This window comes from Branchiostoma floridae, chromosome 6 (assembly GCF_000003815.2).
Source record: "Branchiostoma floridae strain S238N-H82 chromosome 6, Bfl_VNyyK, whole genome shotgun sequence".
Lineage (NCBI taxonomy): Eukaryota > Metazoa > Chordata > Leptocardii > Amphioxiformes > Branchiostomatidae > Branchiostoma > Branchiostoma floridae.
In genome coordinates this window covers 16,967,210-16,984,054 of record NC_049984.1, presented here as the reverse complement: position 1 = coordinate 16,984,054, position 16,845 = coordinate 16,967,210, and the positions used below count along the sequence as shown (strand labels likewise).

At 39.4% G+C, this 16,845-nt stretch overlaps 2 protein-coding genes across 2 annotated transcripts in view; one reads left to right on the top strand and one right to left on the bottom strand.

Annotated features, from left to right (window-relative positions):
* Nucleotides 1–1,029: 1,029 nt before the first annotated feature.
* On the top strand, nucleotides 1,030–3,806 carry LOC118416994 (beta-1,3-galactosyltransferase 1-like). The gene is made up of 3 exons (XM_035822312.1): nucleotides 1,030–1,263; nucleotides 1,667–1,785; nucleotides 2,057–3,806. Exon 3 carries the CDS (start codon nucleotides 2,093–2,095, stop codon nucleotides 3,077–3,079), a length of 987 nt encoding a protein of 328 aa, XP_035678205.1. The 5' UTR covers nucleotides 1,030–1,263; nucleotides 1,667–1,785; nucleotides 2,057–2,092; the 3' UTR covers nucleotides 3,080–3,806.
* The window catches only part of LOC118416992 (UPF0183 protein C16orf70 homolog), a 40,918-nt gene continuing 27,463 nt past the window's right edge, over nucleotides 3,391–16,845 (bottom strand). Inside the window, exons 9-16 of the mRNA XM_035822306.1 lie at nucleotides 16,545–16,621; nucleotides 16,223–16,279; nucleotides 15,514–15,597; nucleotides 14,924–15,006; nucleotides 12,763–12,800; nucleotides 10,990–11,042; nucleotides 6,810–6,941; nucleotides 3,391–6,434 (exon numbers count right to left, since the gene is read on the bottom strand). Coding sequence (XP_035678199.1) covers nucleotides 6,360–6,434; nucleotides 6,810–6,941; nucleotides 10,990–11,042; nucleotides 12,763–12,800; nucleotides 14,924–15,006; nucleotides 15,514–15,597; nucleotides 16,223–16,279; nucleotides 16,545–16,621 — 599 coding nt within the window. The 3' untranslated portion in view covers nucleotides 3,391–6,359. The remainder of the gene's footprint in view (nucleotides 6,435–6,809; nucleotides 6,942–10,989; nucleotides 11,043–12,762; nucleotides 12,801–14,923; nucleotides 15,007–15,513; nucleotides 15,598–16,222; nucleotides 16,280–16,544; nucleotides 16,622–16,845) is intronic.

Sequence of the window (16,845 nt, the reverse complement as noted above, 5' to 3'; positions counted from 1 at the left end):
ACTTTATGATGTAGTTTTTGTTCCAAAACTGAGGTGACATCCAAGTGTGAAGTGTGGCAGGCTGAAATAAACTAAAACCAAGGCTATTCCAACAAACGTGAGAGGTGTTAGGGCAAAAAGACAAATCCACATTTAAAACAAAAGATGAAAACGCAGTTCTTAATGCCATGAACTATATCCTTAACGTCTAATCTATCACCTTGAAGCGTCCTTATCCACAAATGTCACATTGGTAACAAATGGGATCTACAGTAGGCTAAAGGTCGTTCTTGGAAAAGAATCTTCTAAACATCAGCACGGCACAAAAAATTCAAGCACGAGTACCAAAGTGGCCCACCTCTCCCATACAGCATACACACACACATGATTTACACCCTCTCTGTTCCAGCCTGACCATGTAATTTCACTCAAGGCTTCACCGCGTTTGTCCGGGACCCTAGCGTCGCCGGTGAAGGAGGCTACTATCCATGATTCTTTTAAGTTGCTTGAAGTGAACAGAAAGAGAAAACGGGCTAAATTTGATCTCAGAAAAAGTATTCGCTTTTCGTCCATGAAGATTGCAGAGTGATGTTTCTAGTGTTGTTACATTTTCAGTGACTATCCAAACAAAAATACACCCATTTCTGACTCGAATGGGCACGATTAAACCCAGTATATCCATTATAAAAAAATAGCATCTTTAAACCCATTGCGAGCCTTCCTTGTTCGCGAGTGAAAGTCGCTCCGTTTATAGCGAGATACGGGGCTTTTTTCTCAGTTCTTTTTTTAACTCGCCAAATTAGGCTCTCTTGGGGGTTATGATTTACATCTGATACATCCAGAAAGATGTAGTATTCAGCAGTAGCAAGTATTTTTGCCGATTTTTTACCATTTTCGTAAGCACTTTAATTTCTTGACTAAACGCTGAGGCAAGGGCTCGCTGAAGTCAAAATCTTTATTACTTTGAGGCGGAGGGTAACCTCCGACGACAAAATATTTGTATGTTTGGGACTGTCAATATTACGGCATAGTATATATTGGGATAGATAGAGTTGTATCATATATCTACGTGACTTGTCATGTGACAGTCAAGTAAGGTCTTAACGTTTCTTTTGCATGTCGTCCGCTCGTAATATTTCACAAATCACCACTATATTATCTGTACTTCGGATCGTTTGCTGTTATGAAAAGGTTGTGATATGGTCGTCGTGAAAGATGGGCGTGGTCTAAAACTGGTCAGACTGCTCCGAAGCTCCCAGGAGAAGGTCCTGAATGTATGACAGTGTAAGTCTTTTCATTCGTTAGGTCGCAAGCGCACTGAAGATATCATCTCGCAAACATTCAAGTTGAGATTTTCTCAAAAACCTAGCTTTTGTTGACATACTCATTACTTGTATTGAAAAAAATCACTGCGCGATATCACACTCGTCTTGTACGAAACACCTGCAATACTAGTTAGACAACGTAGTCCTTGTCATGGTAATTGCCTCACCTGCCCCATATTTTCATGGTCCGGACTGACTGGAGGTAGTCCATTTGTGCTCAAGGGGAGGGGGCAACTACCTAAAGATTCTAACTACAGTCTTCAGTTCGAACCGGAGCACGAAAAGCTGTATCCGCTCACACTTCCGCCATCCCCAACCCAATTTGGTCTACGTTGTCTCTGCCATTTCATTACTTTTGATAGACAAACCTTCACCAATTGTCGCCGAGGCTCAACTCTTCTTGGACTCCGCCGTCTGTGCCCTTTGCCCTCACGAAAAACAAAAGGACTCAATCAGAGCTACAGAAGAGTTCTTCGGCCAGGTAGGAGTTCTAGTTTCCAGTTTGGGACACTTTTTCATTCACAGTCTTTCCTGGTCCCAGCAGGTATACACCACTGGATGCCAGGGAGGCCATCTCAGAGCGGAACTACGTATACAACCTCACCTTAAACCGAAAGGGAGGACTCGAATATTATTTACCTGGATTCCAACCCTTTGTAAACGTATCACTGATTGAATTTCCTAATGTCTAACCTCGTAATGGCATTGATCATATGCACGAAACGTTTACGACTGCATTTTCTGTATTTCAGAATCCTACAGAAGAATTCGAAGACTAGATAACAGAAATGGGGAGATTTTGTGCCAGCAAGGCCCCTCAGGCTGTGGTTGCCGTCTGTGTTCTCGTTGGTCTACTTTACGTATTTCCCCCATTGCACCAAGACGTCACGTCAGTGGAATGGCCGCTACAGGGCAGAGACCCACATCAGGATCGACCAGAGTACCTCAGACGGGTACCGAACCCGCATCCCTTCACTTTCACCTTAAATAACCCCGGTAAATGTAAAGGAGAGGATGTTTTCCTTCTCATCATTGTCACCACGCCACCCGAGAGCAAGGCGCAGAGACAGGCTATCCGGAACACCTGGGGGGACGAGATTAACATCCCGGGAATCGGCGCCATCAGAACCATCTTCGCATTCGGCGTGAGCGATGATGCAGGGATCCAGCAAACTCTTCAAGACGAGAACGAGATGTTCAGAGATATCATTCAGGAAAGCTTCACAGACGCACCTCGCAATGGCACCCTTAAGACAGTCATGTGTTTGAAATGGGCCTTCCAGTTTTGTCCCAATGCCAAATACGTCATGAAAACGTCACCAGACACCTTTGTGAACATCTTCAGCCTGGTCACATACTTGAAAGGGTTGCCTGAATCTGAAGCGAGCGAATTAATGCTCGGTTGGGTCATCACTGACAAAAAGCCTACTCGCGACCCAAACGGTCCGTGGAAATATTGGTACGTACCGAACGACGTGTTTCCCGGCGACACGTTTCCACCGTATGTCTGGGGCTTCGCCTACGTCATGTCCAACGACATGCCGTGGCTTCTGTACGAGACGTCTCTGACCACAAAGTACTTATTCATGGCAGACATTTACCTGGGGATCTGTCTGGAGAAGCTGGGTATCGCTCCCCGCCATCACAGCGGCTTCTGTCATTATGACGTGAACATTAACTCCTGTGGGTTTGAGTGGTTGGTGGTTTCACGCGGGGCTGGGAATCCGGAGAAAATGACAAAGTATTGGAAAGCTCTTACATCGAAATGCTACTAGCCGGACAGCCAATGTTTTTGTTCCCTTCTTGTAGCTCTTAATACCGTTAAAAGGTGATGAAATGTTGCTTGGAATTAGGAGAATATATTGGATCAATGAGTCGTTTTATTGCACTTGTAAAAAAAATTCTTTTTCATCAGCGCTTCTCTGCAGTCACCTCCATTAGAAACGGAAAACATTGTACCAAGGAGGCTTTTTTTTCAACCTCCTTGATTGTACAGTACATGCAACCAGAGAACTACAACTAGACAATGTCAAAGTTAAACAATGAAACTAAATGCTGACTGTAGAATTACAGAAATGACTCCAACTTGAAGGAATGAAATCATTTTTATTCTTCGAAAAGGAAAAATCAAAATCTGCCTTTGGCATATTAGGAGGTTCATATTCCTGGCAAGTAACTTCCCTCCAAGAAAACATAACATATCTTGAAATCTCTTACTCTACTGTCCATTCTGAGACATCAACATAAAACAATGAATACTAGTCTAACTTACAAATTAATCAATTCAGGGTGACTTTCCCTAACTTTTAAACAAAACTTCCAACAATCAGTCATAACAATAGACTTGCATGCTATAAGTATTAAGTATCCATTCACTCTGAAGTAAGTACCAATAAACAACTTACAAGCTACATTAAAATCTGCTATTCGTGACAGTTGAGATAAAAATTTGTCTAATCACTTGGTCCAATGACAATGACTTCAAAGCGAACTAAAACACATTCATGTTTCTCAAGAATAGTGTCCGTATACCATATTATTTAGTCTTCATGCTGATCCTACTTCGAACATACAGCACAAGGTATCACATACAAACTACTACAAAGAACACAGCACTCATATACACCTACGAAATTACCAGTAACAATCTTCATGTTCATTCCATGTATTGACACCAGCCTATGTACCATCCACACCAAAGGTATAACCAAATGATATCTCAAGAATTTATTCTGTCTGGTATAATTTGCTGGTAGTCAGCTATAAAAAAAACCCTTCCACTTCCACCTAACACAATGGAGAACAAGATTGTTACAACTTTCTTTCCACAACAAAAACTACAACTCGCTTTGGAATATGACAAAGTACCTGAATGACACTGGAAAAGTCAACCTGCCCACCATACTACAAGCAGATACACAACAAGTCAATGAAGGTTAGACATCCAGGTACACAAGACAACAGTTACTCAAGCAACACATCAATATATCTCTATCTAGTTGCTGTAACTGTAACTGTTAATCTTGCATAAGATGCATTTGTATATGACTGGTATAGTATATTTTTAACCCTTTTATCCCAACTATTGTTCACCATTTTCCATTGCAAGTACTTTGGATATAGTTACTAGACCAGTCTTACATGTATAACACAACATACATTGTACATCGTATGGGCTCACAGATGAATGTAATAAGGTGTACATAGTTCTAAAGGTTCCTGATTGACAGGTAACATGTAGTAGCAGCAAATGTAGAAGATTGACCAGCAATCAACCTCCGCCCTCACCCACAACACACAACAGATAATCATGGTATGGCATATTTAACTTCTTTCGACATAAAATCACTTTATTAATGGCTCAAGTCCTTCCTCCTCAGTCAACAGAAACTATTTATCCATGTACATTGGTTTTTTTCAGGTATGAACACAAGCATTAACACATCAAAAAATGTTTGTTTTTGATAGTGTTTTGAAATCACATGACAAACTGCACACAGTGAGTCTTTCTTGGATACCAACATGTACCAGACTAACAAAAAGGTCGTCCATTGCCCCAGAACAATATATTTCCTCTTCTATCACATCTATTGTAACAGTTACAGAATTATTCATGTACATGCGTTATTGGTATGTACATTGCATCTCCCATGTAGCTTCATCATAGAAAGCAATCATAAGTCAAGAGTAACATGTAACCGCTGGGATGTCCCTGTAGCTCAACTGGTACCAGCCTCACAATTGAGCTTCTGGTTGGTAACTGTTGGTAACTGGGAGACCCTGCTCCAAGGGTACATGTATCAGGAGTAGCAATGGACAATTCCTAGATAATTTCACACAAAGTTCATCAATGACAACATATTTCATGTTAACTTGCGGTTGAGTTTTATCCTGAGTGCCACCCTAGTTAGTTTTCTGCAGCTCCTATACTTTCCAGATTATATAGGAGCCATGGAAACTAACTAGGGTGGTATTCAGGCTAGTTGAGATTTGCATTGATATAAAATTCAAATTCAGCAATCCGAGTAAGATCTCCAACAACTGAGCAATAAATCCTTCATCATAGAATATTGGTCTCTGTCATCAGTATACAGTTTAGACAATTCATCTTCTTCAAGTCCATCTAAGACAAATTATACAAAGCTTTTCCCAGTACTGTGAGAAAAAACTAACAACTTTCAGTTGAATTGCCATTCATTCCACCAAGTGTTGTAGAGTTGACAACTTCAGACCTAGAAAATGCCACAGTTCAAATCATTGTCAGACATCAGGTAAAAGAATGGGTGTAATTCTCAAAATGACTGTGTAACTGCATAACTTAGCATATCTTTCGAACATCAATCAATTAACCGCACTACAGTAATGATAAGGATGGTCACTAACTCTCCCCTTCCTTTAATTTCAATACCACAATAAGAAGTTTCAGGATCAATCCTACATATTCTAACATATATCTAGACCACATGTCACTACTCCATTCACCAGACACAGTATAGTGATGGGGAAAGGACAACTCACACTTTATATCAGAAGTTGTATATCAGAAGATTTCATAGCTACATGTAACATGTTATACATACATTTGACAGATCAACATAATTTCTTTTGTACACTTCATCCACATGTGCATGCAACATTTCTTTGTAACACTACTAAGTTCAGGCATAAAGTCTTAATGCTTTTAAAAATTTCTTCAACTGACACACATAACCACATACTGGGTCATAATACAAGTACTGTACATCCAATTCTAATGTGTAAGAAAAAGGCTTATTATTTGAAGAGAGATAAAGTTTGCAATGGCACTACAACTGTCATTTCTTATATTTAAATCTGTTTACATGCGCTTGTTTGGGGAAAATTTGGACTCTCTGCCTTTCTGTCCAGTTCAGCAAGATTATACTAAGTGTTAACCTTCTCCTGCTGACTAATCATATAACCAATTCCAATTTGGTGCTAAAAGGCTGCCTAAGCAGGAAGATGGTTAATTCCATAGATATAGATACATGTACATGTATGTCTGGGGATGTTCCTGTTGTTTGGTCCGTGGTGAGGTCATCGATCGTCACACACCCCTGGCTTGTTGGGCTGGTACACGGTGACAGCTGCAATGTGGTTATTGGACATCACCTGGGAGACAGTTACCATGGAACCAGTCAATCAGCCAATAGGAGCACAGGATACTGTCTACTAGGCACTCAGTCCCCCAATTCATAGACTTCTGTGATACATGTAGTTCCATCATTACAGCCAAAAGAATAATTACCCTTTTGAGAAGTATCACAAGGAGCAATTTTAACTGGGACTTGGTTTAAATCGTAGAACATTTTGTGGTTCACATATCCAAAAAGTGTTGAACTATAGACAGATTCTTTATCTTTTCTCTTTCTCACATGTCGGCATAAAAGCTAATCATTGAATGAGTGATCATGGTAGTCACAAACTACTGCCTTTCCTCAGTTATCAAAGTGTAATTTGTGAGTGAAAAAAAAAAGGTTCACTCACTTCAAAGATCATATGTTGGCAGCCGTAGCAGAAGGTGGAGCCGAACGGGTTGGTCGTGTTGGTTGTGGACGCCCGGTTCAGAACAACTGGTTTCTCCACCGGCTTGTATAGAAAATCCTGCACACTGTCCCACTGGAAATAGGATAGGGTGAACGAAAGACATTTATTACTGTATCTACATGTATGCTCTCTTACAAGCTATGTAGGTCCTGGTAATAAGCAAATGTTCAATTACAGTGATAAAAGAATGTAATATCTTACTACACCTATAATGACTAATGTATACTAGTTATTTACAGATTCAACTTATGTATACATATGTACACATCATACATGTCAACAACAACATAAAGCTTTGAACAACAGGATAAATATAGCAGTGAGTTTTATAATTCTGATGCTAATGAGCTAATGAGATTGAATCTACAAATAATTAGGATCCTGTTTATTTTGATTACCAGGTATGCTGCAATTTTGTTATCAACTGCTAGGGGGAGTCACTGCTGCATTGTAGATTATCACCTGGTGTATTCTGCTTCAAATTGGAAATGTAATATCTACCGTACTGCAGGTGCATCAAGGAAAGATGCAGTTTGGGATTGTCCGCTAGAAGGCGCTGTTGTGCTACCACCTTTACCCAATTCCATGCAGCAGGCAAAGTGAAATTGCAGCGATGATTTACCTAGTTACTGTAACATTTCTGTTGTTTTTCACAATCACCCTTCACAACATCTTCTAATTTATCCCTTACAATATCACATTATAAGAAAGTACAGACTAAATTACAACCAGATTTTGATTCATAAGACTATGAAGTATTGAAGTGCATTGGAAATATTGAAAATTGTGAAATATAGGCTCCTACATTGCCACAGTTAAAAAGATGGCCATCATAAATTTCACATACAGTATATACAGAGAGTCAGACCATTATGGCATAGGGGCTGAATGAGTCATACATGAAGTTCAGTATTGGAAACCTACATCAATCTGATCACCTGGTAGTTGACAAATAATTGCAAGTTTACGACACCTTAAATAGCAGGTAAGGCCACTTAAAGATCAAACGCTAAGTGTCCAGTGTCCCTGTTTAGTAACAGGACACATGCCCCTGCCCTTGACCATATAGTACTCCTGACAAAATCAATGGGAACTTTGTTACAAATCTAGTAACTGACAAATAAGATATGCACTTTGTTGAATTAATAGTACACACATTTGTATATTACAGCTCTATTTAATATGAAGTGCAGACAGAAAAAAAAAGTATTTCATATTGACTGGATAAAATAGTACCAAAAGAACAACTAAGACAGCTTCATTATCAAAGTATCAAAATGTTTTGAAGACCTATCCTGATAGCTAGTGATTGTAGTACATAATGTTACCTTTTGGGATACTTTCCAATCAGAGGCTCCAGCTAACATTTAACATCTTTTTGAGGCAATTTGTAGGGATTTCTGTTTTGCAGGTTTCCTTTTTGTCAGCCAGCCAAACTTTGGTGAAAGGCCCAGTCATACAGGTAGAAAATGTATGTGTTTGCCTGCATGGTTGGCATTGATCTATCCATCATTAATTTGTGATTTGTCCTTAGGGGTCGCTTCAAAATGCACATGTCAATTTTAGACAATAAACTTTCTTTTAGTGTGTCTATTTTTCCTGTTACAAGCTGTAGACAGACACTTTGGTTATCAAACATTTCTCAGGCTGGAAGAATAGGGTAAAAACCGATTCGGATTCTATCAATCATATTGCTGCATTTTCCAAGTCTTTTTATTCCCTACCCTTTAGTACTTTACAGTTATTAAACAACTACATGTACCAACAATACTGCAGCTTTAAAGCATCTGAGATTCTGAGTTTTTTTTCCTGCATTTCTGCTCAGCAGAAACACACAACAGAGCAGAAGTTTATGCCTGTTTTTAAACCATTCAGTACTCTTCTCTAATAGAGCACCTTTTAACCCTCTCCCTGTTGCCTTATCCTAAAACCAATACAGATTTGGCCGGTGCCAGATGGCTACCTTAGCAGCCTGAAGGTTAATACTATGCCTCTGCCTACAGGTGTAAAACACTGAGATGGAACCAATCCTTATTACATCTACTTGGAGATTACATGTAGAGGAGCGTGCAGACTTGTGAGCCCATCCCTGCCAGTTTGATAATGTCATTAGTACAAATACACCAAGGACAGCCATTACAGTCCGGTCTGTAACCACATCATGTGCATTTGTCCCTGCCGTCCCGCGGGACCGCCACATGCCAGCCTGTCTCCCACATTAAAGCTGCATGTTCTGTTTGGAGTCAGCCTAGATTTGGTCCATGTTTCATCATCATGTATATCACATTACCAACAGCAGCTCACGACCAGTATGCCTAATGAGCTATGCACTATTCTACATTTTTCCTACAATTCTAATCCTTTTCATACTCTTTATTGGATTAATTGTGAATTAGCATCATATTTTGATTTGTTTATTTAAAGTTTTGCACAATTATTACAGTTATGACACTATAAAAGAGTGCTTTTGGTTTGTGATGTCAATAAACCATAAATCATCATCTTCAAATTGTGGCATCATGATAGAGATCTTTTATCACTATGTCTCAACAAAGAAGCAAGCTTCACTGAAACCCTTTCTAACTACTTTCTAAGTTTAGATGTATTATCAAATTGGCTACCATTGTCTTGTCATGAGTTTACAACTATCCACATATACATAGAGTGTCACTACTACAGAATGAATCATAAATCTAATCTCCTTCCAAAAGGAACTTGCCCATTGTACTACCAAGTAGGGCATGGTACATACAAGTACCCAAGGTGACATTGTAAAGTGGCAAACCATTTATTGGGATAAAACACCAAGCACTTGATCACATTAGTAAAGGAGTGCAGGGCCAAGGGGTGCTGGCACCGCTGACATTGGGAGCGAAGCCACTGTAAAATGCTGTGAGAAAGCTATTAACACAGTCCTCTGGGGGCTAGGGTGGGTCCCTGGTGTCATGAGAGAGCGTGTCCTGTTAGACCAGGGCTTGGAACACCACCTGCATATGTATTTCAGATAAGATTGGGGCTGTCTACATGCACCTAACCTGCATGCTGGTTTAAGATAATCTCAGCCTGTGTCAATAGAGTAACACAAGGCTATCACTCAGCCCCAAATGCCTTGCCTTTCTTAATACTGATATCCTTGAAAACAGCAGATAAAAATATTCCAAATGCTGCCCGTATCATGTGTTCGATGAACTGAAAGACAAACCAAAGGGTAAAACTTGTACCATGCAGGTAACTCCATGGGTACAGATATACAGAACTACAATGTATAAGAATTGTTTTGAGCCTTGTACGAGGCTGGCTGGAGGGACCAGGTAATGTCTGTCCTGTGGAAAGACTGATGGATGTATGGAGGATGGGGACAGAGATGCTGGCTAACACCTGGGTGGGATTATGGCAGATTACTGGAGGTCCCTCTCACAAGCTAGCAAAATACCTGAATTATTACTACACACATCCATAATCCCTTTTACAAATCTGTTTGGCCTTGACGTTGTCTCAATTAAATTCCATATGACTAAGGCTACTTTAAACTTTCTCCCTCTTCTAACACTATGACCAATGCAAACTTAGTACCCAAACACTTTATCGAAAAGGATAGGGTTAATCTTCCGTCTGACACCATTTTTAAGTGTGACACCCAAGGCTGTGACACATCCAGACTAGAACCATACATCATAATGAAGAGGATGGGCACTTATGAACTGTCAAATTTTCTGCCTAAAAGCAATCTATCATTACATAATTCTGATTGTACAAGACATATATAATAGTCTAACCTTGTTTTGTTGGCACCAAACAATTTTGCCACACTTATCACATTGTATTTTGACAGCACAATGTTTTAGATCTACATGTACATAAAAGTGTTGGGCAGCTCCAAAATAGTGGCAAACAGTGACCTACTATTGGATTACGGAGGAGGAATTCTAAAAGCTTCTCATGTTGATCGCCTCATTCACAACAGACATGTAAAGTTGCCTTCCCTTGTACCAAAAGCCACAAAATGTCCTGGAAACCACAGATTCTGATCAACCATGCCACAGTATTGTACACAGTGACTAATACTCATTTAAACCAGTCTTTAGATAGTAAAATAGCATACTAAAGCCATAGCACTGACCTTTGTGTAAGGTGTGATAGTAAAGGTGTCGTCCTGTAGGTCAGAGCTGAAATCTGGGGAGGAAAAAAAAAACTGTTAACATGAAGCAGTATTTCCAACCGGAAGAAAGCCAATTATAGAGGCTATATCTTCTATTGTAAAGTTTTACTAGTTTTGGACTGCTTTACTAATTGTGGTTCAATGCATTTCCCTTCCGTCCAGTCGTCGAAGGGTTGATGAACTATTACCATAGTTTCAGCACCAAGGGGAGCACCAACTCCTATCAATGTTGTCTGCTCAACATACTGTAGTTTCCACAAGTTCAACTTAGAAATGTACGACAAATTTGCATGTACATCATAGGCCATATAAATTGCATCCAATAAAAGACGTATCCTGATTTCCATTTTTTACCAGGATTTCACCACGGTCAATATTGACCGAAGGAGGCCATAAAAAAGATTTCCATTGAAATATTTTGTGTCGAGGAACAAATCAAAGATGACAAACAAACTTTTGAAAAGTTACTACATAGGATGAGCAGGTAACAACTCATTCATGTTTTCAGGTTGTCCTTCCCAGTAGCTATTCATGCTGCACCTCCCAATAGAAAACAAGACCTACCATTATATACACATGATCACAATCAATTCCCAGCTTTTCGAGTTATGCTAACAAAAACATGGGTCAGAAACACAAACTTGCAGACATACACACAATCACACCAAGAACAATACCACCTTGATGGAGGTAATGAACTGTGTTGACGCCATTTTCAATGGCTAAGGGAAGGAAAAATTAATGTTGAAATGTGACACCATTGATGTCGTGCAAATGTGACATCAGTCCAGACATCACGTCTGGTCCTTAATGCATCTGGCAGGGTGCGACAGGGACACATGGCATACCAACCAGGTATTAGCTATAAGAAGTAAAGGCAAAGGTCCTATATAGCTTTCATGATGCTGTAGGGGCACTTGACCTTACCAAATAACAGTGCGTCACTGGTAGGGGGAGTGGTTAACACAAAAAACATATGGGAAAGACCCTACTGAAGACCTGAAAATCTAGACAATTTTTAGAAATATATAAAGTACATACATAGTATATCATTGTCTGCCTGCCTACCTCTTCTAGTATTCAATCTAAACACTATAAGATGCACTCTTCAGCAAGAGTTGTCTACATCATGTGTGCAAACTTCCACAGAACTCCACTCTGTAACTACTGAAGCTCCTGGAGTATTTACTATTCAGGACTCCCACTTTGAGCTGATTAAAGCACAACATGAATACATCACTCCCAAGCTCCTTCCATCCAGCCTGTTTTATGACCACCATGAAAATCTCCCTCATGGCTTTATGTGTGCCCGTCATAAAATGCCTCACATCGCGCTGCACGGTGGCGCGATACATCCCGTCTTAAAACTGCCATCAATTCCGAGGGTACAAATGCACCGCCTTCCTAACATTGACCGTAAACCTGCAATAATTGCAAATCAAACAGTGCTGAAAAAGTCGTAAAAACAGGGAGGAAACTGTTTGCGAGGATCGGCGAGAGGTCGGGAGCGGAATAATAACAGATGGGCGGGTGACGCGAGGGGGATGGCTGCGGCGGTGTTGTGGTCGTGGTTCTGACCGTGCTCCCAGCCGCAACGTGCCACGGAAAGTGACCATCAGACACGGACAGTCCCCATAGCTCTGTCTTCACTCATTCTCCATTTACCACCCATTAACACAATCTACCTACCACGCACCCCCCTCCCACCACCACCATCAACACATACACACCTACCTTTCTTAATTGGGATCCTGAAATCACAGCGGTAATATCTGTAAAGAGAAAGGGATACCATATATTTGAGCATCAGTGTCAAAAAGTTCAGCAAATGCGTGCCCTGGGACGGCCCATGTGCCACGGGGGCCAGAAAACCCCATGAATAATGAATGCTCATCCCGTTACTCTTCCTCGGATTTCTTGCTTTTATCAATCTCTTCGACCCGGTGCTTTCCGGACTGTTTTGGAGTCCAAACCTTTTAACGTGCAGGTTAAAAATAGACGTGTCCCACTGCTAATTGTCAGGCCGGCTTCGGCAGTGGCCAGGCCACAAACCCGACCCTCCGTACGCAGGTTAGATGGATGGATTACCGTATTCCATCGGTCCGGGATATGTCTAACTAATAGCTCATAAAAGCGATAAATAACGGCGGTGTTCAGCCGAGGGAATGGCCGGTGCTGGAACCATAAATTACGGCTCTAATGGCGGAGAGGTGCGGGGATGAGGAGGGTTGTAACCCGCTAGTCTGGGGGCAAAAGGTTGGAGCTTAAACCTGCTCCAGTAGGCAGCAGGAGACAAATCAGGGTACAGGCACTTCAATGTCAGGCTGTGTTAGGCTTTTCTCAGTGTCTGTCGGTAGGTTCCTTGAATTTTGTGGGTGGACAAAAATTCTGGACATCTTGGCAAACTTGGTGTCTTGCAATCTGACAGAGGATTCATCAATTATACTCATCCCATTTTGGGAATTCATACTCATCACATTTTGAGAATTTGTACTCATCCCAAAACAACGACACATGATATCAATACTTCCCCACCTGCATGTGGTAGTCTTTGCAAACAGCTGATCAGAAGAAATATTTTCTCCAGTTTTCTACTGATTCCTTTCTTATTTTCAATCCGGTAACTTTCATGAAATGCTTTATTATAAATGCTTTTTTTATTTCCTTTGTACAAATGGAAGCTTAAACAGCATTTTGAATGATCATTTAGACTCAATTATAATAATTTCAAATATAGCCACAAAACTACAGAAAGTCGCATGTAATCAAGCTCTACTTTTTCGTACAGGCACAAAAAGTAAAGGAAAATTTTCATAAAACTCTTTGACAAGCCATAACCCCAGATATCTCGTAAAGGCTGGAGTCACTCAGTCCATTTCACCCCATCAAAAATCCTCTCCTAGCTCCAATGACACGGAACCTCCCTGATTGAACTAATTGTCCAGCCCTTGTAAACCCATACTGCCTGTGTTAACACCTCCAGTTATAATAAACTGGTAAGCCTATCTGAATATGTATGTGTGTGTTGTATTTCAAGGGAATGCAAAAATTTTTGTGGCCATGAAAATGACACCATATCCACAGCAAAACTGCTGCACATTGGGAGTGCAATTCGACACACACACATGCATTTTGCTGCAATTTTCATAAATAAAAGGATTGACCGATATAATTTTCTCAGATTACATAGGCCATTACACATTTTATTGCCAAGTTAAAAGCTATCATAAAACTAAGTGTTCTTAATGTACCATACTATTGAATTTTTGACATAGTAATGGCAACCTTATACAGTCGAACTGCCATTTTCTTGGTATTTTAGGAGGCTCACAAAAATGAGCAATACAGAGAATCACTTTTTCTTTATGGATACCTCATTGTAATAAATTTCAAAATCTAACATTCATGTAAGACCTACACATCATCATCATGATATATAGATTATGATAAATCAACAAAAATTGAGAGGTTTTTAAAAACAGTGTCTTCATATTCTGGAACGGATTACTGGAAAATAGTGTTTTGGCCTTCATCGCTTCTGTGGCTTGATAACAAATTTGTTATGACCTCAAATGTGTACATCACATCAACTAGAACAAATCCATAGCAACATACTGTAAATGCTTTTAGGTTTTGGTTTAGCTTTCAGTTGGGAAAAATGAGTTTGTGGTGGTCATAAATTTGCAGTTGAAATAACGGGATGGGCAGGTGGAAGATAGAACATCAATTTTTGCAGTGGTTTTACATTTGCAGTGAAGCGATCACAGCAAAAACCACAAACGTTAAACCCCTCACAAAATGTCAACATTTACAGTATTTGTCACAGATTCAAATGGAAGAGAGAAACAAGATGTAAAAATGTAACAAAAACAAGTATCAAGAGCTTGTGACTCACATGTTGAAGTTGTAATGCCCTGGAAAGTTGGTTTGTAGAATAAATTTCTTGACTCGATGAGTATTTGCATCAAACAATACATCCTAAGACAGATAAAAAAGAAGATATGTCATTAAACAACTTCACATACTATGATGAATCTTAAATCATACATGCTTTCTTCAGCATAAAACAACTCATAAGTAACAGTTTCCAAAGGATGAATAGTAATTACTGAGATAATTGATAGTTAGATACATACTCAGTCTGACATACAAATCCCATGTCTTAAGATGTTTTAGAGATATGACCTCAAACTAGAATATTTTTAGAGATATGACCTCAAACAAGAATAATGCAAGTCTACCAATAAAGGACATTTGCATAATACAATATTGTAATCACTGTACGTATTAGATACAGATAATACTCTTAATTGTTGTTTATCACTTTAAAATGTAGTCTGATTGATAAACTGTTGTATAATGCATACTTCACTTGTATATTGTTTGTATGGGATGATAACTTATAAAGCTGAGCTGCACTTGTTTTATTACCGCTTTCACTGTATAGTGATGTTAACTTTCCACAAACAAAAAACTATCACTCACCAGCCCAAGTGTGAAATAATTAAAGAAGTAATCAGAAGACTTGGACGGAGCCAGTTTCCGTGGAGACGGGGAATGGATTCTCATCTGCAACAACAACAAAATCATCACTCAACACTGGCAACTTCAAAATCATCACTCAACACTGGCAACTTCAAACCTTTAGAATTACTTCATATAAGACAAGTTATATTCTAATTTATTGCCTCCATGTATGGAGGTTTTGTTTTCAATGTGCCTTGATGTTTGTGTCCTTGTGAATTCATAGTTATTTAGATATACTGTCAGTAGACTGACAGAAAGCGAGTGGAAAAATGATGTTACTGCAAAGGTCAGACTTGATGGAGTGACAGGATGTATTGGGTACAGAGTTGGTAGAACTAGTTTTAGACTTTCCAGGTCATGAGGTCAATGGAAGAAGCTACTCATTCATAGGGAGGTAGTGTTTTTTGGACTGTCTGTTTGTCTGGTTTCACAGTTACATATTTTCCAAATGATGGTCATTGATGGCAAGTTATCAATGGACACATGCCATATTAATCAAAATCTTATTTGCATGATTGATGAACCACAATCAAAGAAAACTTACAAGAAACTCTAAATTTCATGGAGGTGTGAGATCTTTGAACTCTTGTTAGGAGATGTACAGTAGCATTTTTCCATATCTTTACTTCTGTCACCTAGTCTTTCAAATATGATTCATAGCACATACCTTATCTTCACTCTTGTAGAAGACCTTGCTAGGAGAGCCAAGATAACTGGTCACTTCCTGAAGAATGAAACAAAGATTAAAAAAACAGAATTTCTCATTATCTGATTGTAAACATAAACATACAATTGGGAATGTTCTATAATATATGTCCTTGCAAACATAACTTAAAGTGTATGCTTCCTTCACGTGCCTCATGATTAATTGCAGTCACATTTGACTTACTTTAAGCCAAAGTACAGAAGTTCAAGGTACAGACTTTTAAAGAAATTTGAATTTTGGAGCTAATCCTGTAAACATGCAACCATAAAAAATACATACATACCTGTGCAGAGTCTCCAAACATTATCAGTCTTTCTAGAGTTTTTCTTCTTAATTCTGATACATGGCCTGGTCCCGCTCCTATATACAAGAACACAATCATTAATTGACCATCATATAATACAGTGACTAAAAGACCAACAAGTTTTGAAGACCATTGTACACATGACTTTGTATATAGGCATTATGATCATATCTTAGTTGTGATGGTGAGTGAGTTAAGTTTGATTAAAAACATAGGTGTAAACAGTTGTGACAGCTTTGTATACAAATATTAAAAGTACAATGAAATCTTATTAAGATGG

What these genes read in the sequence shown, in the direction of transcription:
- LOC118416994 (XM_035822312.1), top strand. Translation starts at nt 2,093, where the DNA reads ATGGGGAGATTTTGTGCCAGCAAGGCCCCTCAGGCTGTGGTTGCCGTC.